We start from the raw sequence: 27,792 nt of genomic DNA, 5'->3' as shown, positions 1-27,792 counted from the left end.
ACTTCTTGAATGTGGTTTTGAGCACCTTGAGGGGTGCAGTTTTTAGAATGGTGTCACTTTTGGGTATTTTCTATCATATAGATTCCTCAAAGTGTTCTAACAAATTGAGAAATCACTGGCCAACTTTTAACCCTTCGAACTTCCTGATAAAAAAAAATTCTGTGATTTAAGGGCATGAAAATTCAAAGTTGGAAAATTGCGACATTTTCAAAATGTTCGCCAAATTTCCATGTTTTTAACAAATAAACACAAGTCATGTCAAAGAAATGTTACCACTATCATGAAGTACAATATGTCACGGGAAAACATGTCAGAATCACCGGGATCCGTTGAAGCGTTCCAGAGTTATTACCTCATAAAGGGACAGTGGTCAGAATTGTAAAAATTGGCCCTTGGGTGTTAAGGGGTTAATGATAAAAAAAATTAACTTTTTTGAATTTACCAAATGGCTGCAATGAAAGAGTGAAAAATGTAAAGGGGTCTGAATACTTTCCGTACCCACTGTAGATGGCTTAGGAGGGTTGATCTTACTGACAAATTCACTTTAGTTCACTATGAATCACGGATTCAATATTTGTACAAAATAAGATTTAAGAACAATACTTACTAATGGCCCCTGAGGTCCTGGAGGACCAATTGTTCCCCTTTCCCCTTTACTGCCCTAAGAATGAAAATTAAAAATTTAGAAAATTCTAAATTATTTGCCTAGAAAGCAATATGGATATAATATTAAGAGTTATATAAAATAAGACACTTGAGGCATGTTTATTTTTACTTTAAAGGAGTTATCGACTATTCAGACAACTCCTTCTCAATCTCTATGCCTCCTCCTTGTAAAATAATAACACTTATACTCGTCTCTGGTGCAGCAGTGTCGGCACTGGCTCTTCTGCGGATCATGTGACATTATTATGTCACGCTATCTTTTCAGCCAATCAGTACTGGCTTCACTCTCCCTGCCATAGGACAAATCACATACATCCACAGGAAGTGAGAGCTACTAAGATTTTTATTTTTCACTTCCCCCACATTAGAGAAACCTTAAAGTTAAGTGATAAAAGTCATGATGCATGATAAATATGATTGTCTGCTAACCATTAATCAGATATTATCTAAGGACTCACTCCAACAAGCATTTGCTGTCTGTGTTCAAATTTCTTTAGGACTTGGACAGTACACTGATCAATGTTACTGCATCGGGCTGTTGAGATGACAACTTTTTGACATGGACTGAATGTCTATGTGGAAAAAAAAACGCAGCATGCACTATTCTCTTCTTTATATAAGATTAGATTTGTTTTTCAAATCTATGCGTGTGCAAAATAAAATTGATCCCTGTTAAATATTAATTCTTCTTATTCATTTTTGCTCTCAGCTCTGGGTATGTTTGACATGACATTTAGGTTATTTCTGTACATTTAGCTCAGGGTAGATGGCAGCACCATATATAGAAACAGGTGATATGTGAGACATATACAAGGGCTTCTCACAAAATTAGACTATCATCAAAAAGTTAATTTATTTCAGTAGTTCAATACAAAAAGTGAAACTCATATATTATATACAGTCATTGAAAACAGAGTGATCTATTTCAAGTGTTTATTTCTGTTAATGTTGATGATTATGGCTTACAGCCAAGAGCCCACAACCTGTGTGCCAAGTCACCCCAGTCCAACACTGTACAGGTGTAAAGGGTAAAAAATTGGGTTTGAGGCGTTAGATAAACTAATTTTTACATTAAAAAGTAATTTACCGTATATACTTGAGTCATTGTCCCAGGGGGTCGGCTGGGGAGGGGGAGCGGCAGGAGTGGCAGCTGTTACATCATACTCACTTGCGCAGTCTCTGCACTTCCCTGCTTCTCCGATGGTCTCCGGCCCCGCAGCTCTTCCTGTGTTCAGCGTCACGTGGTACCGCTCATTAAAGTAATGAATATGGACGCGACTCCACTCCCATAGGAGTGGAGCATATATTCATTACTTTAATGAGCGGTACCATGTGACCGCTGAACACAGGCGGCAGGTGCCGGAGACCATGGAGAAGCAGGGACATACAGAGAGACTGTGCCAGGAGGGGGTGAGTATGACGGGGAGGGTGAGCCACGCGATATTCACCTGTCCCCGTTCTACCGTCGGTCTCTGTCTTCCGCATCCTGTGGCTGTGACATTCAGATCAGAGGGCGCGATGACGTGTTTAGTGTGTGCCCTCTGCCTGAACAGTCACTGCAGAGACCCGGAAGACACAGCGACGTGTGGCGGTGGAATGCGGACAGGTGAATATCGCAAGTGCCGGGACCTGAGCCAGCGGTGACTCCGGCACCAGGCTCCCAGTGACAAGAGGTGAGTATGTCATTTTTTTTTATCACAGCAGCAGCAGCATACGGGGCATATTATTCTATGGAGCATCTTATGGGGCCATCAACCTTTGTGCAGCATCATATGGGGCTTAATATTCTATGGAGCATCTTGTGGAGCCATCAACCTTTGTGCGGCATTATATGGGGCATAATATTCTATGGAGCATCTTACGGGGCCCTCATCCTTTCGTGTAGCATTATATGGGCATAATATTCTATGGAGCATATTATGGGGCCATCATTAACCTTTTATACAGGATTATATGAGGCATATTTTAATATGGAGCATCTTATGGGGCCCATCATGAACTGTATGGAGCATTATATGGGGCTCCTGATTCAATATGGATATTCAAAAACACTTAACCTACTGATGTCTCAATTAATTTTACTTTTATTGGTATCTATTTTTATTTTTTAAATTTACCAGTAGCTGCTGCATTTCCCACCCTAGGCTTATACTCGAGTCAATACGTTTTCCAAGTTTTTTGTGGCAAAATTAGGGGTCTCGGCTTATTCTCAGGTTGGCTTATACTCGATATATACGGTACCTTTTTTCCTAGAATCCCCGGACTTCCAGGCTGACCGCTTTGTCCAATTGGTCCCTATTACGAAAAAACAAAATAACAATTACTTAATGCTTATTCAAAGGATACATATTGTAGTACACTTACCATACAAACAAGTACTAAATTTTATTTCCTGGCAAAGATACTTTGTTTAATTTTTCTTAGGCTTTTTTTACTTTGAATATACTTTTTTAACTGTAACTAAAGTCTGCAAAACACATTAAACAAAAATGTAAATGTGACAAGTAAAGTAACAGTATATGGGGTCATTTCCACTGGCGAGAGACAAATCGGTCCGTAATCTGGACCGAAAAAACGGATGTAACGTATGCGATTGTCATGCGAGTGTCATGCGAGTGCAATGCGAGTGCAATGCGATTTTTAATCGCATCATCCGTATGACATCCGTATTACTGTCCGATTTGTACGCATCGGTGTCCTTTGAAAAGCCGGCAAATCAGTGCTGTGTACAGTAAAATCACACTGACCGGTTAGAATAGAGTAGATATATACACATAGAATAGGTATATATACATATATATATGTCAATGAGACACTGTATATTTATATTTAATGCAGCGCAAGATAGCATTAAAGCCGCTAATTCAATTGCCGGCTTTTCATTTCTCCTTCCCATACCCGACAGGATATGAGACATGGTTTACATACAGTAAACCATCTCATATCCCCCTTTTTTTTGCATATTCCACACTACTAATGTTAGTAGTGTGTATGTGCAAAATTTCGGCGCTGTAGCTATTAAATTTAAGGGTTAAATCGCGGAAAAAATTGGCGTGGGCTCCCGCGTAAGCCCCGGGGAATGAAGGAAATGTAGGTCAATGACCTATAGTTACCTTCAGTCGCGGTGATGCGCCCTCTGCTGGATGTCCTCATGAACAGCAGCCTGGGAACTTTTTCCCACGCTCCAGGTCATATGAGGACATCCACCAGGGGGCGCATCACCGCGACTGAAGGTAACTATAGGTCATTGACCTACATTTCCTTCATTCCCCGGGGCTTACAAGCACGAGCACAGCTGCATTATAGCAGGGCTCCTGCTTGTAAAATATTTTAACCCCTTCAGATGGATTACCTCGTGGGACGTGACAGTTCATCAGAGAGGGTATGTATATTGTTGGTTTATTATTTTTCCAAGCGAGGGTCATCACATGGATTGAGAGAGCAATAAAATATTAAAACAACCTGTGTGTTTATTTCATTAAAATACTTTTTAATCATGTGTGTGTGTTTTTTTAACCCTTTCATACAATTGGATTAATAATGGATAGGTGTCATAATTGACGCCTGTCCATTATTAATGTGGCTTAATGTCACCTTACAATAGCAAGGTGGCATTAACCCTTCATTACCCCATATCCCACCGCTACACGGGAGTGGGAAGAGAGTGGCCAAGTGCCAGAATAGGAGCATCTTCCAGATGTGCCTTTTCTGGGGTGGCTGGGGGCAGATGTTTGTAGCCAGGGGGGACCAATAACCATGGACCCTCTCCAGGCTATTAATATCTGCCCTCAGTCACTGGCTTTACCACTCTGGCGGAGAAAATTGCGCGGGAGCCCACGCCAATTTTTTCCGCGATTTAACCCTTAAATTTAATAGCTACAGCGCCGAAATTTTGCACATACACACTACTAACATTAGTAGTGTGGAATATGCAAAAAAAAGGGGGATATGAGATGGTTTACTGTATGTAAACCATGTCTCATATCATGTCGGGTTTGGGAAGGAGAAAGAAAAAGCCGGCAATTGAATTAGCGGCTTTAATGCTATCTTGCGCTGCATTAAATTTAAATATACATATATAGGTGTCTCACTGACATAAATATATGTATATATACCTATTCTATGTGTACAGTATATATATCTACTCTATTCTAACCTGTCAGTGTGATTTTACTGTACACCGCGCTGAATTACCTGCTTTTCAAAGGACACTGGTGCGTAAAAATCGGACAGTACTCGCATGGTGCGAGTGCTGTGCGATTTTTTTCTCGCACCCATTGACTTGCATTGGCGAGTCTCGTCCGAGAATCGCAGCAATACGCAGCATGCTGCGATTTTTTTCTCAGTCCGATTTCGGCTGAGAAAAAAATCGCAAATGAAAAGACACCTATTGAATAACATTGGTCCGAGTGCAATCCGATTTTTTATCGGATTGCACTCGTCCATTTTCCTCGCCAGTGGAAATGAGCCCTAATCCTGCATCACTTGAACTTAGCTGTTTAAAAATCTAAAGCTGTGCTCTGATTGGTTGCTGAGGACAATGACGACAATTTCTCTTTTAGGACTTCTTCACACATTCTTGTTTCCAGTACATGTGGTATCCGTTTTTTTAACCCATTTTAACCTATAGGGTTGTAATTTTAGTTCTTTCTTTATCCATACCAGAAAAACACTGATGACACAATGATGGAAAAACACTGACTCAAAAAATACTTTGGCACAGAAATATCGCAAGTCAAATGAAAATCAAAAGTGTTTATTATTTTTCGGGGGGATAATAATAGCAAGCATATACCTTGCTGCTATAGGTACACATAATGTGAGCTTTCCTGTCTCCCAATTCTTTCCTAGTACCCGTTCCTGAATTTTTAACAATATAAAAATGTTTAATATTATATTCAAATAAAATCGTTATTTTAATTATTCATTAATTGTCACTTCTATTTTTCTTTAGTCCTGTTGTAAAAATCAGCCATCCTTGGTAAGTATTTGTGATCAATTAATTCTTGTAAGAAATGCAGCTCAGTAATATTAGGCAACCCTTAATCTGTTAACATCCCATATTGTGAATTACTATATAACGTATGTAGCAGAGCTAGATGTGTGATTGCTTGGAATTTTTGGAACAGAAAAAAATACTCAATTGTAATAAATGATTATTTTATTTTTTTTTATACCTTAAATCCCACTTGGCCTGGCACACCATGCATTCCTGGTGGTCCCTAAAATAATAATGAATGATTATTGGTTATTATCCAAAGTAAATGAAATAATAAATTGGTTTCAGACAGAAATTATTGATGACCTCTCTTTATGGCAGAAATATGTATCAGGAACACTGCTATAAAGGCTATGTGTTTGAGGACAGGGCAATGATCCTATCACATACACTGTGTGTACAATTATTAGGCAATGTGTATGTTTGATAACTAATTTGGTTACTGAACAACTACAGTGACGTCGGTCAATCCAAAAGGTTACTAAACCTGAATATTTAAGAAAGTAAAAGTGAGGTTTTGTCTTTCTTAGGAGAATATATGTGTGTGAATTATTATTGGGCAACTTTCAGTGTGCAGAATTATTATGCAACTAAATGAAAAATGTAATTTTTCCCAATTGTTGATTTTCATCTGTTAGAGAGAGTGTTCAACTCAAAATGTAAAAAAATACATTTCTGACATTTAAGATAAATATTAGTAACCAACATAACCCCCCTTCTTTTCAGTAACAGTCATAAGCGTTCTATCCACGGAGTCTGTCACTTTCTTAATATATTGACAATCCACTTTTGGACAGCCCCCAGACACGTTCAGAGAGGTGAGCTGTTTTGCTTCACAGTAAATCTCCCGTTTAAGAAAGGCCCACAACTTCTCAATAGGATTTAGGTCAGTTGAGGTAGGGGCCATGTCATTATTCTTTCATCTTTAAGGCCTTTACTGGCAGCCAAGCAGTGGAGACTTTGATGTATGCAATGGAGCATTATCCTGCAGAAAAATCATGGTTTCCTTGAAAGATACAAATTTGTCTGTACTACTGCTTGAAGAAAGTGTCTTCTAAAAAGTTACAGTAGGTTTAGTAGTTGATTTTGAGTTCATCTTTAACCTGAAATGGTCCAACTAGCTCATCTTTAATCATACCAGTCCATAGCATTACTTCACTGCCATCTTGCTGACACCTGAGTCAAAGTGGAGGTATGTGCCCGTCACTGATTCAGCCATAGGCTCATAACGCAATAAAATCTAGTCTTCAGATATTTCTTGGCCTAGTCTTGATGTTTCCACAAATGTGCTTTGTTCAGTTATGGTCAAGTCCCAGCCCTCCTTGCCTTGTCCATGTCTCTGAGCACTGAAACCTTGTACTTCTGCTGGGCACTTCATGGAGATGGCAGCTCTGGAATATGACCGCACTGGATGATAATGGGTTCCTGGTCACTTCAAGTTTGAATTTTCTCAAATCTTTTCACATTTATTGTGCACATTATTTTTCTCAACACATTTTTTGTGACCCTGTTGACTGTTTGCAACAAAATGTTTGATGGTTCTGTGATCACGCCCCAATATCTTAGCATCACTCTGTGAGACTAGTAAAGAAATTTGCATTTTCAGAGTCAGGTAAAAAAATGTTTTCCTCATTTTTGCCTAAAGAAATCAAGCTGCCTAATAATTCTGCACACCTTGATAACGGGTGTTATATCCTTAGGCCACAGCGTCCCTCATTACACAAATACACATCACCTGATCTGCTTCATCCAATAAGCATTCAGATTTATACAGCTTGGAGTTGGAAAATCTGCATAAAAATATGTTCAAAATACTCACTTATCTATTGATTGTGCACACAGTGTAATAGAACAACAACCTCAGCGCTGTGGAAGACAAAGCCTGTAATTCTTGCGGAACTGAGTTCCCGCAAACCGCTGTACTAGTACGGCGGCACGATCGCGCGGCCTCACAGTGAGCGCCGTGGTGATCGCGTGCAGGTGTCAGCTGTATACGACAGCTGACACCCCGCAGCAATGCCCACGATCGGCGCTAGCGTCCATCGTGGGCATTTAACCCCTCTGATGCCGCTGTCAGTAGTGACAGCGACATAGAGGGGCATCACGCAGGGTCGGGGGCTCCCTGCGCTCTCCCACCGGAACAACGCATCCAAGATGGCCGCGGGACTCCTTCCGGGTCATGAAGTAAGGTGGCTAGCCGGCGCCTGCTCAGGAAAGCCTCCTGCACTGCATGTCAGATCGCTGATCTGACACAGTGCTATGCAGTGTCAGATGATTGATCTGATCATATAGTGATGTCCCACCCTGGGACAATGTTAGAAAGTGAAAAAAAAAAATAGAATGTGCAAAAAAAAAAAAAAATCCCCAAATAAAGAAAAAAAAAATTTCCCAATAAATCCATTTATTTATGTAAATAAAAAAAAGTACACATATTTGGTATCGCCGCGTCTGTAACGACCCGCTCTATAAAACTATCCCACTAGTTAACCTCTTCAGTGGACACCGCAAAAAAATAAATCAAAAACGAGGCAAAAAACAATGCTTTATTATCATACCGGCGAATAATAAGAGGAATAACAAGCGATCAAAAAGACGGATATAAATAAACATGGTACCGCTGAAAACGTCATCTTGTCCCACAAAAAAAAGCCACCATACAGCTTCATCAGCAGAAAAGTAAAAAAGTTATAGCTCTCAGAATAAAGCGATGCAAAAACAATTATTTTTTATATAAAATAGTTTTTATTGTGTAAAAGCACTAAAACATTAAAAAAAGATATAACTGAGGTATTGCTGTAATCGTACTGACCTGAAGAATAAAGCTGCTTTATCAATTTTACCACACATGGAACGGTATAAATGCCCCCCTAAAGGAAATTCAGGAATTGCTGGTTTTTGTTCATTCTGCCTCCCAAAAATTGGAATAAAAAGCGATCAAAAAATGTCATGTGCCCGAAAATGGTACGAGTAAAAACGTCAACTCGTCCCGCAAAAAACAAGACCTCACATGACTCTGTGGGCCAAAATATGGATAAATTATAGCTCTCAAAATATGGTGATGCAAAACCTATTTTTTGCAACAAAAAGCGTCTTTTAGTGTGTGACGGCTGCCAATCATAAAAATCTGCCCCAAAACCGCTATAAAAGTAAATCAAACCCCCTTAATCACCCCCTTAGCTAGGGAAAAATAATAAAATTTAAAAAAATGTATTTATTTCTATTTTCCCATTAGGGTTAGGTTTAGGGTTAGGGCTAGGGTTAGGGTTAGGGTTAGGGCTAGGGTTAGGGCTAGGGTTGGGAATAGGGTTGAGGTAAGAGTTAGGGTTGGGGTTGGGGTTAGGGTTGGGGCTAAAGTTAGGGTTGGGGTTAGGGTTGGGGCTAAAGTTAGGGTTCGGGCTAAAGTTAGGGTTAGGGTTGGGGCTAAAGTTAGGGTTTGGATTACATTTACGGTTGGGATTAGTGTTAGGGGTGTGGTTAGGGTTATGGTTGGGATTAGTGTTAGGGGTGTGTTTGGGTTAGGGTTTCAGTTAGAATTGGGGTGTTTCCACTGTTTAGGCACATCAGGGGCTCTCCAAACGCAACATGGCGTCCAATCTCAATTCCAGCCAATTCTGCATTGAAAAACTAAAACAGTGCTCCTTCCCTTCCAAGCTCTCCCGTGCACCCAAACAGGGGTTTACCCCACATATGGAGTATCAGCGTACTCAGGACAAATTGGCAACAACTTTTGGGGTCCAATTTGTCTTGTTACCCTTGGGAAAATAAAAATTTGGGGGCTAAAATATCATTTTCATGGAAAATAAAAAAAATTTTATTTTCACGGCTCTGCGTTATAAACTTTAGCGAAACACTTGGGGGTTCAAAGTTCTCACAACACATCTAGATAAGTTCCTTGGGGGGGTCTAGTTTCCAATATGGGGTCACTTGTGGGGGGTTTCTACTGTTTAGGTACATCAGAGGCTCTGCAAATGCAACGTGATGCCTGCAGACCAATCCATCTAAGTCTGCATTCCAAACGGCATTCCTTCCCTTCCGAGCTCTGCCGTGCGCCCAAACAGTGGTTCCCCCCACATATGGAGTATTAGCGTACTCAGGACAAATTGGACAACAAATTTTGGGGTCCAATTTCTCCTGTTACCCTTGGGAAAAAAAATTGCGGGTTAAAATATAATTTTGTGGAAAGAAAAAATTATTTTTTAATTTTCACGGCTCTACATTCTAAACTTTAGTGAAACAATTGGGGGTTAAAAGTGCTCACCACACATCTAGATAAGTTTCTTAGGGGGTCTTCTTTCCAAAATGGGGTCACTTGTGGGGGGTTTCCACTGTTTAGGCACATCAGGGGCTCTCCAAATGCGACATGGGTTCCGATCTCAATTCCAGCCAATTTTGCATTGAAAAGTCAAACGGCGCTCCTTCCCTTCCGAGCTCTGCCATGTGCTCAAGCAGTGGTTTACCCCCATATATGGGGTATCAGCGTACTCAGGACAAATTAAACAACAACTTTTGGGGTCACTTCAAGTATGAGGTGGTCCCTAAAAAAATGGTTTTGCAAATGTTGTTGTAAAAATGAGAAATCGCTGGTCAATTTTTAACCCTTATAACTTCCTAATAAAAAAAATTATGTTTCCAAAATTGTGGTAATGTAAAGCAGACATGTAGATAATGCTATTTATTAACTATTTTGTATGATATGACTCTCTAATTTAAGGGCATAAAAACTAAAAGTTTAAAAATTGCAAAATTTTCAAAATTTTTGCCAAATTTCCATTTTTTTTCACAAATCAACGCAAGTCAAATCGAAGAAATTTTACTACTATCATAAAGTACAATATGTCACGAGAAAACAATCTCAGAATCACCAGGATCCGTTGAAGCGTTTCAGAGTTATGACCTCATAAAGTGACAGTGGGCAGAATTGAAAAAAATGGCCCGCTCAGGAAGTTGAAAACAGGCTTCGGGGTGAAGGGGTTAAACTAGAATAAGAAGAAATTATATTGTCCAGGACTTCAATTTAAATAGCGATCTTTTTCAAGGAAATGTTTTATATAAATATAAATGAATATGCATAACATAAATATGTAAATTACAATGTGTTTAAAATAAAGTTATGATAAACTAAAAATGTTACTTTATTTTAATTACTTAAATTTACCTGCATACTTTATGTATATTTAAGCTTATTTGTATAACAGATGTTCTTGTAATAGACTGTTTAGGTCAAAATGTTGGAGGACATTTGGTTTATTATGTGTGATCCAAACAAATTATTCACTTTTTTGCAAGAATTACCATCTCAGTCTTCTATAATGCTTATGTTATTCTTCTATCTTTAGGCTATATGATCAATATGAGACTGGAAGTGGTCCGACACATGGCACCCCCACGTTTCAGCTGAAAACAATTCTGGTGGCAGCTGAATGTAAACATGTTGAACTGAGATGCTCAGCATAGCTTTATTCAATGTGTAGCAGCCACTGCCAGGTACTGCAGAACAGCTCCTACTCAAAATAATAGGAGCTTTCCGGTAGTAGCAGGCAGCGACAGCTACACATTGAATGGAGCTGCGCCTTTGCATTCAGGAGGCGCTAAACATTGATTGGAACTGCACTGAGTATCTATGTTCATCATGTTACATCTGATGGCTGCCAAAGCTATTTTCTGCTTATTGGTGGAGGTACTGGGCCTGTCATACTGATGACCTATCCAATTATTTATGATACTAGCTCTACCAGTTATTACGGATTTGTCTATATATTTGTCATTTAGTCAACATTTTCATGTAAAAAAATTTTTACCAGAAAAAAAAGTGTAGATTGCATTTTTATACCGACAGTTGTTTAACGCATACATAGGAAAATATCATAACTAAGGAGATAATGTATGAGACAACCAAGGTAAAAACGGGTAGTCTGATACTTCCTACCTGAATTCCAGGTGGACCCGGATCACCTTTCATCCCTGGTGGCCCTTGTGGACCCTTAAAACAGACCAGAACAAGTACTGATATTTTACTCTATATCACATCAGCTTTATAGGGGTAGAAGCTGTGCTTTAACTAAATTTAATTTTGCATATAAAAAATATCTCAACCAACAGGTCACAGGGAACAGGAAACAGGGTCACAGGGAACAGGACATCAGTATTATAAAAGGCACATGTTGGTTATGATTTCGGGATCCTGTTACAGGTTTTTACATCAGTTTCAAGTTACATTTCTAGTACATATAAAGCATTGGGGGCCTGTTTGGCATTTTTTAAAAACCGGACAGGAGCTGGAAATATGATAGCATCATGATTTATCAATTGCTCAGCTTTCCAATTTCCCGCTAACACTCCAGTGATCCCTGCTATTCCTTCCTGCAGTAATGACTTCACATCTATCATTCACATGACTGCTATAGAAAAAGATGAGTTTCCCTCTAGTTTTTGGATTAAAATTAGTTGTAAACTTTATTCCAAAAGTAATAAAAATGACAATCATGGCACATCCTAAAAAATGTATGATTTACCTACGCGTTTCAGACTAAATCTAAGTCCTTATCCATTGAGGCTCCCGGAGACTCCCGCGAGGAAAATTTCCTCCTCGTAGCCAAACTTTCAGTTAGGTGGCCAAGCAACAATGTTAATGCTATTTACCTACATACTGATCCTATATCTGCAGATAAATAATGTTTTTCCTTGGTACGATTTGATCCCAGGACTCCCGGGTGCTGGAAACATACCCTTTCTCCTGGAGTTCCAGGTATGCCAGGTGGTCCTGGAGGCCCACGTAAACCCTGAAAATATAAGTATATTCTTTGTTTTAGGAAATTATTACAATATTTTGTAAACTAAAGTAATTTACTCCCATGGTACAATATTCTCATTTATAGCAATCCATTACGCATCATTCACTGTTTTATTCCTCACTGAATAATCTTGTATCAATACTGTAGGTATGTTAATTGTATTTCTTTTGATATAAACCTGTAAGTGGTATTTAAAGGTAGAAATAGCATGCTATAGAAATACAATACAAACTTGGAAGTCACTCACAGGTTTTCCTTCTGGTCCTGGAACACCGCTCTCTCCTATAGGTCCTTTGTAACCCTGTAAGATCACATGATGGAGACAATGCTATTTATTACTTTCTACAATTTGCTCTGATCACAGTGAATACATTAATATATTGTCTCTTTGAATATAAACTGGGTACATTATTTTTCCAAAAAGTATATATTCTCCTAGGAAAATGAAATTTATTCACGTAAAATACAAATGTGTAAAACCAAGATCATTCAGCAGGACATCACAGTAATACAAAAGATGTACCTCTTGTCCTGGAACTCCTGGAGAACCAGGCTGACCTTCTGGACACTGGCAAACAGATGTAGGCACCCTCTCAAGTGGACACTGTGAAAAGTAAAATGAATACTTACTCTACAGACTGTATATACTGAAAATTATGTATGGGTTTGTTAAGAAGAACAATGATGCAGCAGAGCAGAAAATGAGGAGATATATCTAAATTAACAACTATTTATTTGATTAACACAATTAAAGGGCTGCCTTCGACACAATGTCAGGGGACAATGCAAACAGTGAAAAGGAAGCAAGTTATGTTACAAGGAGAATACAGCAATTCAGATAAACTGGAAATGGTCACAATGCTAATTACACAATATAGTTCTATTATTGCAATTAAACAACTGCTATCATCTCTATACCCTAACCAAAAGGGAGCCATTTTCACTACAGGGCCTATCACCATTGTCACTCTCTGGGCAACGCAAAATGTTACACAGGCCCTAACAGAGGGTCAATGAAACTAGCCGCTAGGCCACAAGTTTCAGATTGATAAGTCACACAGCACACTCGTCACGCTGTCCACCTTAGCTCCCTCAAACACAGCCCCCACATTGTAACGTACGTCTACACTTGAAGCGACGGCCTACAAGTCTCTCTCTCAGCCCTGACTGTGTTCACTAGGCTCAGCTCTCCCAGCTCTGGTCTCTCTTGGTTCCTTTGTTCGGATCTGGTCTCTTGCATCTTCACTCGGCTCTGGTCTCTCAGTTCCTTTACTTCGGTTTGGTCTTCAATTGGGTCTGGTCTCTCAGTTCCTTTACTCGGGTCTGGTCTCCCGGTTCTTATAGTGGAATATGGTCTCTCATTTAAGCCAACTCTGCTGCTCACACGACTGTTCTGTTACAGGTCCAAGTGACGACCCCTCCCCTTCTCGGCCTTCCCGGGCCTTTTATAATTAATAACTGCGCCACAGCTGTCACTTGACCTGGCATCCGCTAAAATATCTTCCCTCAGGGAATGTGTAACTCGCTCTTCAGTTCCTACTAATGTAGTTCTATCTGCCGTCACCTTTCTTATCATCTTTGGACAGCAGATGGCGATGTTCACTTGCAGACACTCAGTTTAAGGCTAGTTTCACACTAGTGTTTGACAGGGCTGCGGATGGCAGCCTTCTTCCTTCATTAAGCCCTGCCCACTGTCGCACCTCTTCCTTCAGCTCCCCCTATGTCTGCATGCATCCTGCATACCCTATCTTTAACATTGGGTATGCAGGCCATGCGGATGTATGCAGATGCCTCCGCATGCGTCATTTTGACGATGCACCGACTGCAACAAAATGCAACATGTGTTCGACGCAGTTCAGCGCAGCATTAAAACGACGCATGTGGAGACATCCGCATGGCCTGCATAACCAATGTTAAAGATAGGGTACGCAGGACGCATGCAGATGTAGGCGGAGCTGAAGGAAGAGGTGTGGCAGTGGGCAGGGCTTAACAGAGGAAGAAGGCTGCCATCCGCAGCCCTGCTGAACGCTAGTGTGAAACTACCCTAAGCTGTGTGTGTCTTCTCAGTCATCCATCCCCTTACAGGTTTATAACTTATGCCTATGTAGAATTTTATGTTAAAGCATTTTACATAGGTTTTAGTGTTTCTGATTTTTCATATTTAAGTATGTTTATGCTGTACTTACCCTGGGATCATCCTGGTAAAAAAACAGACAAAAAAAACCAAGTTAATAGTTAAACTTTAAAAATGTAAAATTCATCAGCATGTACTGTATATTAATAACAGTGAATTTACACAATGTGTTAAGTCCTCCTCCCCTATTTATAATGACTAATTGTAAAGGCTTATAAAGACGTCAATTTTTCACATACAAGTTCTACCTGTGTTTTATATGATAGCACTGTTACCTATGGTAGCATATAGAGTAGATCACATGTCCATGGGTGTACCATCCTTAGTTGCAGTCCACGAAGCCACTGTGGGGCTCGTGAGTCGGGGGGCTCAGTGTGGCTCGACACCAGGCCCCATCGTTAGGACGCTTATACCATTGAATAGAATGGTAGATCAGTGAGCCGAAAGCTCACTATTCCACCATTCCGCCTACGCCTGTAAGTCTGAGATCTGTGCACTACAGATATGCTGATGCCACTACATCGTGCCTGTAGTGTGGAGTCGCAGAACTCACAATGCATAGACTGGAGCAGCGTGCCAGGGGAAAAGGGTGAGGTGAGTACTGATTTGTTTTAAACGTCAGTAATTGTGGGACCATCAAATTGAGTGGGGAGCTGTGAGGGCCTTTATGCTGAGTGGGGGTGCTGGTGGTCACCCTCATACTGAGTGGTTGATTTTACTGAGTGGTGGCTGTGGGGACTGTGTGCACCCCCATACTGAGTTAAGGACTGTGGTGGCTCCCATACTGTGTGACCCTCATACTTAGCTGTGTGTTATAATCGTTCCCATACTAAGTAGAGGGCTGTGAGGGCCCTCATTCTGTGTGGTGGGTTGTGGAGGCCCTCATACTGTGTGGGGGGGGGCTGTGTGGACCTTAATAATGAGTAGGGGGCTTGGGACCTTCATAGTGAGTAGGTTGCTGTGGGAGCCCTCATACTGATTAGGGAGCTGTTGGATGCTCTTACTTAGAAGGGGCCCTTGTTTTGTGTGGGAGGCTATGGGGACACTCATTCTCTACGAGGAGCTGTGGGGGCCATTATACTGAGTACGGGGCTGTGATGGTCCTCATGGTGAATAGAGGACTCTGGGGGACCTCATACTGAGTAGGGGGCTGCGGGGGCCATTTTACTGAGAGGGGGCTGTGAGGGCCATCATACTGAGTGAAGACCTTCATCCTAACAGTCCACCATACTTTGTTGGGGCCATAACACCGTGGGTGAAGAGGACTTTGGGAATATAATGCTATGGGGGCTCTTTAAAGGTATCATGCTGTGGGGGCATTATACTGTGTTAGTGAGACTATGGGGACATAATACTTTGCCGGAGGCTTTGTGGAATCTTCATACTGCACTTGTGGGGGGAATTCACTGTACGGATACAAAACCCAGTGTGTGTGTGTGCGGGGACATTTTTGAAAGCATCATACAATGGCTGTAAAAGGGATATCGCATGTGAGAACACTAAGGGGCTTCAATAGGGACAAATTCACTGTATACGTTCCCTGAACATTTGTTCTGGTTTATAAATGTTGGGCGATACGACTCTTCCATATGTGTATACAGTGGGTAAAATACCAACCAGGAAGAATTCTGGCTCTCACAGACCTGTTAGTTTTTCTTTAAAAAGCCCTCCTACTCTGCACTCATTACATGTATTAATTGTACCTGTTTGAACTCATTACCTGTATAAAAGACACACTTAATCAATCACACCCCAACCTCTCCACCATGGCCAAGACCAAAGTGCTGTCTAAGGACAACAAAGACAAAATTGTAGACATGCATAACGCTGGGATGAGCTACAGGACAATAGGCAAGCAGCTTGTTGAGAAGGCATCAACTGTTGGCACAATTATTATAAAATGGAAGAAACACAAGGTGACTGTCATTCTTCCTCGAACTGGGGCTAAATGCAAAATTTTGCCTCGTGGGGTAAAGATGATTTTGGAAAAGGTCAGGAAAAAGCCTAGAACTACATGGGAGGACTTTGTCAATGTCCTGAATAGAGCTGGGACCACAGTCTCAAACATTACAGTTAGTAATACACTACGCCTTCACGGATTCAAATCCTGCAGGGTACGCAACTTCCCCCTGCTCATGCCAGCATATGTCCAGGCCCATTTGAAGTTTGCCAGTGACCATCTGGATGATCCAAAGGAGGCATGGGAGAAGGTCATGTGGTCAGATGAAACAAAAATAAAAATTTTTGGTATAAACTCCACTCGTCGTATTTGGAGAAAGAAGAAGGATGAGTACTGTAATGCTGCCGCAGTGCAGTATGCACAGCCCCCACCAGGGGGAGCTTACAGTATAGCACATCAGTATGGCAGTGCAGACGCCACTAGGTGATGAGAGAGTGGTAAGACAAGTCGAGTCAGTAATGGTCAGGAAACGCAGTACCAGAGGAAACAGCACTAAATGTGGTCAGATGCAACCAGAGAAGTCATAAGCCAGACAGGAACAGAAATCCCAGACAGGTGAGACAGACAAACGAATCAGAGGTCAAGCTGGGTCAGATACCAGGAGGTGAGAGCACGAGGAACAAACACTAAGTCAAGCGAGGTAGCAGCAGTGGGAAAGCATAGGGACTGAGCAAAGGGGCAGAGGACAAATCAGAGTGTAACGGGGTCAGCCGCTCAAGCCTGGGCAAGAACTATAACTGACACTGCCTGCAAATGGCAGCAGGCAGAAATAGCCAAACAGATCCCAGAACGAGGCAGAGGAAAGTTAACCCCAGCATGACCAGACCGGGGAGAGCATAACAAGAAACAAACTCCGGCCTGGATCATGACAAGTTCAACTCCAAGAACACTGTCCCAACCATGAATCATGATGGTGGAAACATCATAGTTTGGGGGAGATTTTCTGCGAAGGGGACAGGATGACTGCATTGTATTGAAGGGAGGATGGATGGGGTAATATATTGCAAGATTTTGGCCAACAGCCTCCTTCCCTCTATAAGAGCATTGAAGATGGGTCTTCCAGCATGACAATGACCCAAATAACACACAACCAGAGCAACTAAGGAGTGGCTCTGGATGAAGCATTTTCAGATCCTGCAGTGACCTAGTCAGTCTCTGGACCTAAATCCAATATAAAATCTTTGGAAGAAGCTGAATATCAATATCGCCCATTGACAGCATTAAAACCTGAAGGTTTCTGGAGAAAATCTGTATAGAGGAGTGGGCCAAAATCCCTGCTGCACTTTGTGCAAACTTGGTCAAGACCTACAGGAAACCTCTGACTTCTGTAAATGCAAACAAAGGTTTATGTACCAAATATTAATTTCTGCTTTTCTATTGTATCAAATACTTATTTCAAGCAATAAAATGCAAATTAATTATGTAAAAATCATGCAATGTGATTTCTGGGTTTTTAATTTTAGATTCTGTCTCTCACAGTTGAAGTACCTACGATATAAATTACAGGCCTCTCCATTCTTAGTAGATGGGAAAACTTGCAAAATCGGCAGTGTATAAAATACTTATTTTCCCCACTGTATAGATACAGGCTTGGACTGGCCCACCGGAGAACCGGAGGATCCTCCGGTGGGCCCAGGCACTGACACCTGCTGGCAGGGCCCCCACTGCTCCAGGGCCCCCCCCGGCCGCCCGCCCTCCTTGAAGACGATACTCACCCTGCTCCAGCGATGGTCTCGGTGTCTGCACTGCAGCTCGTCCTGCTTGTGCGGTCACGTGGTACCACTCATTAAGGTCATGAATATGCGCATATTCATGACCTTAATGACAGTATCACATGACCGCACAAGCAGGAAGATGCTGCGCCGCCGCCGGGAGTCGGGACAGAGCGCGAGGGATGTCGGCACGGCCGTGCAGTGTGTGGGACAGGTGAGGATGACTATGAGGGACGGGGGGACTGGGGAATGAAGGAGGACATAAGCCGGCACGCTGTGCAAGATGGGAGTGGGAGCGAGGGGGGGTGGAGAGAGATAAGCCATGCGTGCGGGGGGGATATGAGCCATGCATACAGGGGGGTAATAGTCTGGGGCAGATTGCTGGGGGCAGTGCTGGACACTGGGGCAGATTGCTGGACACACTAGGGGCAATGCTGTACACTGGGGCAGATTGCTGGACACACTGGTGCAGATTGCTGGACACACTGGGGGCAGTGCTGGACACACTGGGGCAGATTGCTGGACATACTGGGGCAGATTGCTGGACACACTGGGGGCAGTGCTGGACACTGGGGCAGATTGCTGGACACACTGGGGGCAGTGCTGGACACTGGGGCAGATTGCTGGACACACTGGGGGCAGTGTTGGACACTGGGGCAGATTGCTGGACACACTGGGGGCAGTGCTGGACACTGGGGCAGATTGCTGGACATACTGGGGCAGATGGCTGGACACACTGGGGGCAGTGCTGGACATACTGGGGCAGATTGCTGGGCACACTGGGGCAGATTGCTGGGCACACTGGGGCAGATTGCTGGACACACTGGGGCAGATTGCTGGACACACTGGAGCAGATTGCTGGACATACTGGGGCAGATTGCTGGACACACTGGGGGCAGGGCTGGACAATGGGGCAGTGCTGGACATACTGGGGCAATGCTGGACACTGGGGCAGATTGATGGACACACTGGGGGCAATGCTGGACACTGGGGCAGTGCTGGACATACTGGGGCAATGCTGGACACACTGGGGCAGATTGCTGGACACACTGGGGCAGATTGCTGGACACACTGGGGCAGATTGCTGGACACACTGGGGCAGATTGCTGGACACACTGGGGCAGATTGCTGGACACACTGGGGGCAGTGCTGGACACTGGGGCAGATTGCTGGACACACTGGGGGCAGTGCTGGACATACTGGGGCAGATTGCTGGACAACCTGGGAGTAATATGCTTGACATACTGGGGAAGATTGCTGGACACACTGTCTGGGGGCAATGCTGGACACACTGGGGGCAATATGCTGGACACACTGGGGCAGATTGCTGGACACACTGGGGGCAGGACTGGAGGCATGGGCAGAATGTAGACACGGGGCTGTTGTGAATTCCGTTCTGGAGCTCCCTCCTGTGGTTGCTAATGGTATTTTTGTGAGTTCTGCCCTTGGGCTCCCTCTGGTGGTTTCGAGTGGAACTGCTGCTCCTTTAGGTAGCTGTAGCAGCTGCCTTCACTAATCGCCTTGCCTGGGTTTGTTATTTAAACCTGCTCTGGGCTTTAGTTCATGCCTGCTGTCAATGTTCTTGGTTGGATTTGGTTCTCTCCTTGGATTTCTCATATGGCCTGCCCTTGTCAGCAAAAGATAAGTTTTTGCTAGTTTTTGTTTGTCCATTTGCTTGGACTCTATTGCTCTGCAAATATGTCTCTTTTTGTCCAGCTTGTCACTATGTCTTATTCAGGCTAGCTGGAAGCTCTGGGAAAGCAGATTTGCCCCTCCACACCGTGAGTCGGTGTGGAGTTCATCTTTGTAAACTCTGCGTGGATTTTGTAGTTTTTAATACTGACCGCACAGTATCCTTTTCTCTCTGTCTATCAAGTTTAGTATTAGCCTCCTTTGCTGAATTCTGATTTCATTTCTGTGTACGTCATTTCCCTCTCCATTCACAGTCAATATTTGTGGGGGGCTGTCTTTCCTTTTGGGGGTTTCTCTGAGGCAAGATAGCTTTCTATTTCCTTCTTTAGGGGTAGTTAGTTCTTAGGCTGTGAAGAGGTGTCTAGGGAGAGTCAGGAACATCCCACAGCTATTACTAGTGTTGTTGTTAGGATTAGGGACTGCGGTCAGTAGAGATACCACCTTCTCAGAGCTCGTCTCATGTTGCGTTTTAGCCACCAGGTCATATCAGTGTGGCCTCTTAACCACCAGGTCATAACAGTACAGCAGGCCCACAATGTGTTAAATGCATCTCAAAAGAGGGAAAAGAAAGTTCTGAGTCATTTTTTTTTCCTTTGTAGCTTGTTTTGTCTTTTTTTTCCCCTTAATCTCTGGGTGGTTCAGGATTTTGGTGCTCATATGGAAGTTCAGGGTCTGTCCTTGCGCGTGGATCAACTCGCTGCTAGGGTACAGAGTATTCAAGATTATGTTGTCCAGACTCCGGTATTAGAGTCTAGAATTCCTATTCCTGATTTATTTTCTGGGGATAGATCTAAATTTTTGAATTTTAAAAATAATTGCAGATTGTTTTTTGCTCTGAGACCCCGTTCCTCTGGTGACCCCATTCAGCAGGTGAAGATTATTATTTCTTTGCTGCGTGGTGACCCGCAGGACTGGGCATTCTCCCTTGAGCCAGGAAATCCTGCATTGCTCAATATTGACACAGTTTTTCAAGCGCTCGGATTGCTGTATGACGAGCCTAATTCTGTGGATCAGGCAGAAAAAACTTTGCTGGCTCTGTGTCAGGGTCAGGAAGCAGCAGAAGTATACTGCCAGAAATTTAGAAAGTGGTCTGTGCTCACAAAATTGAATGAGTATGCCCTGGCAGCGATTTTCAGAAAGGGTCTTTCTGAAGCCCTTAAAGATGTTATGGTGGGGTTTCCTACGCCTGCTGGTCTGAATGAGTCAATGTCTTTGGCCATTCAGATTGATCGGCGCTTGCGCGAGCGCAAGGTGGTGCACCATATGGCAGTGTCCTCTGAGCAGAGTCCTGAGCCTATGCAATGTGATACAATTTTGACTAGAGCAGAAAGGCAGAAATTCAGACGTCAGAATGGCCTGTGTTTTTACTGTGGTGATTCTGCTCATGCTATTTCTGATTGCCCTAAGCGTACTAAGAGGGTCCCTGGGTCTGTTACCATTAGTACTGTACAGCCTAAATTTCTCTTGTCTGTTACCCTGATTTGCTCATTGTCGTCCTTTTCTGTAATGGCATTTGTGGATTCTGGCGCTGCCCTGAACTTAATGGACTTAGAATTTGCCAAGCGTTGTGGTTTTTCCTTGGAGCCTTTGCAGAGTCCTATTCCCTTAAGGGGGATTGATGCTACGCCATTAGCCAAGAATAAACCTCAGTACTGGACACAGTTAACCATGTACATGGCTCCAGCACATCAGGAAAATATTCGCTTTTTGGTGTTGCATAATTTGCATGATGTTGTTGTGCTGGGTTTTCCATGGTTACAGGTACATAATCCAGTGCTGGATTGGAGATCTATGTCTGTAACTGGTTGGGGTTGTCAGGGGATACATAGTGATATTCCTTTGATGTCCATTTCCTCATCCCCTTCTTCTGAAGTTCCTGAGTTTTTGTCGGATTTCCAGGATATATTTGATGAGGCCAAGTCCAGTTCCCTGCCTCCTCATAGGGACTGCGATTGTGCCATTAATTTGATTCCTGGCTGTAAGTTCCCTAAGGGCCGACTTTTCAATCTGTCTGTGCCAGAGCATGCCGCTATGCGGAGTTATGTAAAGGAGTCCTTGGAGAAGGGGCATATTCGCCCATCTTCGTCACCGTTGGGAGCGGGATTTTTTTTTGTTGCCAAGAAGGATGGCTCCTTGAGACCCTGTATAGATTATCGCCTTCTCAATAAGATCACTGTCAAATTCCAGTACCCTTTACCTTTACTTTCTGATTTGTTTGCTCGGATTAAGGGTGCCAGTTGGTTTACTAAAATCGACCTTCGAGGGGCGTATAATCTCGTGCGTATTAAACAAGGTGATGAATGGAAAACAGCATTTAATATGCCCGAAGGCCATTTTGAATATCTTGTGATGCCATTCGGCCTCTCTAACGCTCCATCGGTATTGCAGTCCTTTATGCATGATATCTTCCGGAATTATCTGGATAAATTCATGATTGTGTATTTGGATGATATTTTGGTTTTCTCCGATGATTGGGAGTCTCATGTGAAGCAAGTTAGGATGGTATTTCAGGTCCTTCGTGCTAATGCGTTGTTTGTGAAGGGGTCTAAGTGCCTCTTTGGGGTTCAGAAGGTTTCTTTTTTGGGTTTCATTTTTTCTCCCTCGGCTATTGAAATGGACCCTGTTAAAGTCCAGACCATTCATGATTGGACTCAACCTACATCTGTAAAGAGCCTTCAGAAATTTTTGGGCTTTGCCAATTTTTATCGCCGCTTTATTGCTAATTTTTATAGTGTGGTGAAGCCTCTGACCGATTTGACGAGGAAGGGCGCTGATGTGCTGAATTGGTCCTCTGTGGCTGTTGAGGCCTTTCAGGAGCTTAAACGTCGTTTTACTTCTGCCCCTGTGTTGCGTCAGCCAGATGTTTCTCTCCCTTTTCAGGTTGAGGTTGATGCTTCTGAGATTGGGGCAGGGGCCGTTTTGTCTCAGAGAAATTCTGATGGCTCTTTGATGAAACCATGTGCTTTCTTCTCCAGAAAGTTTTCGCCTGCTGAGCGTAATTATGATGTCGGCAATCGGGAGTTGTTGGCTATGAAGTGGGCATTTGAGGAGTGGCGACATTGGCTTGAGGGAGCCAAGCATCGCGTGGTGGTCTTGACTGATCACAAGAATCTGATTTACCTCGAGTCTGCTAAGCGGTTGAATCCTAGACAGGCTCAGTGGTCTCTGTTTTTCTCACGTTTTGATTTTGTGGTCTCGTATATTCCGGGATCTAAGAATGTGAAGGCTGATGCCCTTTCTAGGAGTTTTTTGCCTGATTCTCCGTGAGTTCTTGAGCCGGCTGGGATCCTCAAGGAGGGGGTGATTCTTTCTGCCATCTCCCCTGATTTGCGGCGGGTACTTCAGGAGTTTCAGGCTGATAAACCTGACCGCTGTCCTGTGGGGAAACTGTTTGTTCCTGATAGATGGACTAGTAGGGTAATTTCTGAGGTTCATTGTTCGGTGTTGGCTGGTCACCCTGGGATTTTCGGTACCAGAGATTTGGTGGCTAGGTCCTTTTGGTGGCCTTCCTTGTCACGGGATGTGCGTTCGTTTGTGCAGTCCTGTGGGACCTGTGCTCGGGCTAAGCCTTGCTGTTCCCATGCCAGCAGGTTGCTTTTGCCTATTCCTGAGAGGCCCTGGACGCATATTTCCATGGATTTTATTTCTGATCTTCCTGTTTCTCAGAAGATGTCTGTCATCTGGGTGGTTTGTGACCGGTTTTCTAAGATGGTCCATTTGGTACCGTTGCCTAAGTTGCCTTCCTCCTCTGATTTGGTTCCATTATTTTTTCAGCATGTGGTTCGTTTGCATGGTATTCCGGAGAATATTGTGTCTGACAGAGGTTCCCAGTTCGTTTCTAGGTTTTGGCGGTCCTTTTGTGCTAGAATGGGCATTGATTTGTCTTTTTCTTCAGCATTCCATCCTCAGACAAATGGCCAAACGGAGCGAACTAATCAGACCTTGGAAACCTATTTGAGATGCTTCGTGTCTGCTGATCAGGATGATTGAGTGACTTTTTTGCCGTTGGCCGAGTTTGCCCTTAATAATCGGGTTAGTTCGGCTACCTTGGTTTCGCCTTTCTTTTGTAACTTTGGTTTTCATCCTCATTTTTCTTCAGGGCAGCTTGAGCCTTCTGACTGTCCTGGTGTGGATTCCGTGGTGGACAGGTTGCAGCAAATTTGGACTCGTGGTGGACAATTTGACGTTGTCTCAGGAAAAGGCTCAACATTTTGCTAACCGTCGTCGGTGTGTTGGTCCCCGGCTTCGTGTTGGGGATTTGGTCTGGTTGTCTTCTAATCATGTTCCTATGAAGGTTTCTTCCCCTAAGTTCAAGCCTCGCTTTATTGGGCCTTATAAGATTTCTGAAATTATCAATCCGGTGTCTTTTCGTTTGGCCCTTCCAGCTTCCTTTACCATTCAAAATGTGTTCCATAGATCCTTGTTGCGGAGATATGTGGTACCTATGGTTCGTGCTTTCCATTTGGCTCGTCCTGATCGGCCTGGGAGCTCTGGTGAGGGTTCGGTGACCCCTCCTCAAGGGGGGGTACTGTTGTGAATTCCGTTCTGGAGCTCCCTCCTGTGGTTGCTAATGGTATTTTTGTGAGTTCTGCCCTTGGGCTCCCTCTGGTGGTTTCGAGTGGAACTGCTGCTCCTTTAGGTAGCTGTAGCAGCTGCCTTCACTAATCGCCTTGCCTGGGTTTGTTATTTAAACCTGCTCTGGGCTTTAGTTCATGCCTGCTGTCAATGTTCTTGGTTGGATTTGGTTCTCTCCTTGGATTTCTCATATGGCCTGTCCTTGTCAGCAAAAGATAAGTTTTTGCTAGTTTTTGTTTGTCCATTTGCTTGGACTCTATTGCTCTGCAAATATGTCTCTTTTTGTCCAGCTCCTCACTATGTCTTATTCAGGCTAGCTGGAAGCTCTGGGAAAGCAGATTTGCCCCTCCACACCGTGAGTCGGTGTGGAGTTCATTTTTGTAAACTCTGCGTGGATTTTGTAGTTTTTAATACTGACCGCACAGTATCCTTTTCTCTCTGTCTATCAAGTTTAGTATTGGCCTCCTTTGCTGAATTCTGATTTCATTTCTGTGTACGTCATTTCCCTCTCCATTCACAGTCAATATTTGTGGGGGGCTGTCTTTCCTTTTGGGGGTTTCTCTGAGGCAAGATAGCTTTCTATTTCCTTCTTTAGGGGTAGTTAGTTCTTAGGCTGTGAAGAGGTGTCTAGGGAGAGTCAGGAACATCCCACGGCTATTACTAGTGTTGTTGTTAGGATTAGGTGTTATGACCCCAATGGCAGAGGGTCTCAGAAATATTTACTAAGTCTGCAAACACAAAAACCAGCTCATAGGGCAGTGGTAACTGGGCTGACCATATATCTAATCCTAGCACCATAAATAACAGCAGCCGGGGAACGTGCCTACGTTGATTCTAGACGTCTCGCGCCAGCCGGAGAACTAACTAACCCTAGAAGGGAAAAGAAAGACCTTTCTTGCCTCCAGAGAAAAGACCCCAAAAGTTGGATACAAGCCCCCAACAAATAATAACGGTGAGGTAAGAGGAAAAGACAAACGTAAGAATGAGCTAGGTATATAGCAAAGAGAGGCCCACTAGCTAATAGCAGAATATAGTAAGATAACTTATATGGTCAGCAAAAACCCTATCAAAAATATCCACGCTGGAAATTCAAGAACCCCCGAACCGTCTAACGGCCCGGGGGGAGAACACCAGCCCCCTAGAGCTTCTAGCAAGGTCAGGAATCACATTTAGTACAAGCTGGACAAAAATGAGAACAAGCAAATAACCCAAAAAACAAAGAAGCAGGACTTAGCTTAATTTAGCACGAACCGGGACCAGCAGATAGGAGCAAACAGAAAGGATCTGATTACAACAATGCCAGGCACTGGACTAAGGATCCAGGAAGTTTATATAGCAACACCCCTGGACTAACGGCCCAGGTGGGTGCAAACTGAGGGAAGAAACTCCCAGAGTAATATCACTAGTAACCAACAGAGGGAGCCAAAAAGTCTAATTCACAACAGTACCCCCCCCTTAAGGAGAGGTCACCGAACCCTCACCAAGACCACCAGGGCGATCAGGATGAGCAGCGTGAATGGCACGAACTAAATCGGCCGCATGCACGTCAGAGGCAACCACCCAGGAATTATCCTCCTGACCATAGCCCTTCCACTTGACCAGATACTGAAGTCTCCATCTGGAGAGACGAGAATCCAAGATCTTCTCCACCACGTACTCCAACTCGCCCTCAACCAACACCGGAGCAGGAGGCTCAGCAGAAGGAACCACAGGCACAACATAGCGTCGCAACAAGGACCTATGGAACACGTTGTGAATGGCAGACGACACCGGAAGATCCAAGCGAAAGGACACTGGATTAAGGATTTCCAATATCTTGTAAGGACCGATGAAGCGAGGCTTAAATTTAGGAGAGGAGACCTTCATAGGAACAAATCGAGAAGACAGCCACACCAAATCCCCAACACGAAGTCGGGGACCCACACCGCGGCGGCGGTTGGCAAAACGCTGAGCCTTCTCCTGTGACAATTTTAAGTTGTCCACCACATGATTCCAGATCTGCTGCAACCTATCCACCACAGAATCTACCCCAGGACAGAAGGCTCCACATGTCCCGAGGAAAAACGAGGATGGAAACCAGAGTTGCAGAAAAATGGCGAAACCAAAGTAGCGGAACTAGCCCGATTATTAAGGGCAAACTCAGCCAACGGCAAGAAGGTCACCCAATCATCCTGATCTGCCGAAACAAAACACCTCAAATAAGCCTCCAGAGTCTGATTAGTTCGCTCCATTTGTCCATTAGTCTGAGGATGAAAGGCAGACGAGAACGACAAATCAATGCCCATCCTAGCACAAAAGGATCGCCAGAACCTGGAAACAAACTGGGATCCTCTGTCAGACACAATATTCTCAGGAATGCCGTGTAAGCGAACCACATTCTGAAAGAACACAGGAACCAAATCGGAAGAGGAAGGCAGCTTAGGCAAAGACACCAAATGGACCATTTTCGAAAAGCGATCACATACCACCCAGATGACAGACATACCCTGAGACACCGGGAGATCAGAAATGAAATCCATGGAAATGTGTGTCCAAGGCCTCTTCGGGACAGGCAAGGGCAAGAGCAACCCGCTGGCACGAGAACAGCAAGGCTTAGCTCGAGCACAAGTCCCACAGGACTGCACAAATGACCGCACATCCCGTGACAAGGAAGGCCACCAAAAGGACCTAGCCACCAGATCTCTGGTGCCAAAAATTCCCGGATGACCTGCCAACACCGAGGAATGAACCTCGGAAATGACTCTGCTGGTCCACTTATCAGGAACAAACAGTCTGTCAGGTGGACAAGAGTCAGGTCTACCAGCCTGAAATCTCTGCAACACGCGTCGCAAATCAGGAGAAATGGCTGACAAAATAACTCCCTCTTTAAGAATACCAACTGGTTCTGCGACTCCAGGAGAGTCAGGCACAAAGCTCCTTGAAAGAGCATCAGCCTTCACATTCTTTGAACCTGGTAAATACGAGACCACAAAGTCAAAACGGGAGAAAAACAATGACCAGCGGGCCTGTCTAGGATTCAGGCGTTTAGCAGACTCGAGATACATCAAATTTTTGTGATCAGTCAAGACCACCACACGATGCTTAGCACCCTCGAGCCAATGACGCCACTCCTCAAATGCCCACTTCATGGCCAGCAACTCCCGATTGCCAACATCATAATTCCGCTCAGCAGGCGAAAACTTCCTAGAGAAGAAAGCACATGGTCTCATTACCGAGCAACCAGGGCCTCTCTGTGACAAAACGGCCCCTGCCCCAATCTCAGA

General features: G+C 43.6%; 1 protein-coding gene across 1 annotated transcript in view; it reads right to left on the bottom strand.

The window, feature by feature from the left end:
- The window catches only part of LOC143783273 (uncharacterized), a 143,779-nt gene that overhangs the window by 58,222 nt on the left and 57,765 nt on the right, over positions 1–27,792 (bottom strand). Inside the window, exons 7-14 of the mRNA XM_077271685.1 lie at positions 14,643–14,654; positions 12,980–13,060; positions 12,704–12,757; positions 12,391–12,444; positions 11,592–11,645; positions 5,844–5,888; positions 2,908–2,961; positions 608–661 (exon numbers count right to left, since the gene is read on the bottom strand). Of these exons, the coding sequence (XP_077127800.1) occupies positions 608–661; positions 2,908–2,961; positions 5,844–5,888; positions 11,592–11,645; positions 12,391–12,444; positions 12,704–12,757; positions 12,980–13,060; positions 14,643–14,654 (408 nt within the window). The remainder of the gene's footprint in view (positions 1–607; positions 662–2,907; positions 2,962–5,843; positions 5,889–11,591; positions 11,646–12,390; positions 12,445–12,703; positions 12,758–12,979; positions 13,061–14,642; positions 14,655–27,792) is intronic.

The sequence above is a fragment of the Ranitomeya variabilis genome, chromosome 6, assembly GCF_051348905.1.
Source record: "Ranitomeya variabilis isolate aRanVar5 chromosome 6, aRanVar5.hap1, whole genome shotgun sequence".
In the NCBI taxonomy this organism is placed as follows: Eukaryota; Metazoa; Chordata; class Amphibia; order Anura; family Dendrobatidae; genus Ranitomeya; species Ranitomeya variabilis.
Note: the sequence above shows the minus strand (reverse complement) of the source record. Positions and strands in the feature narration are given on the sequence as shown.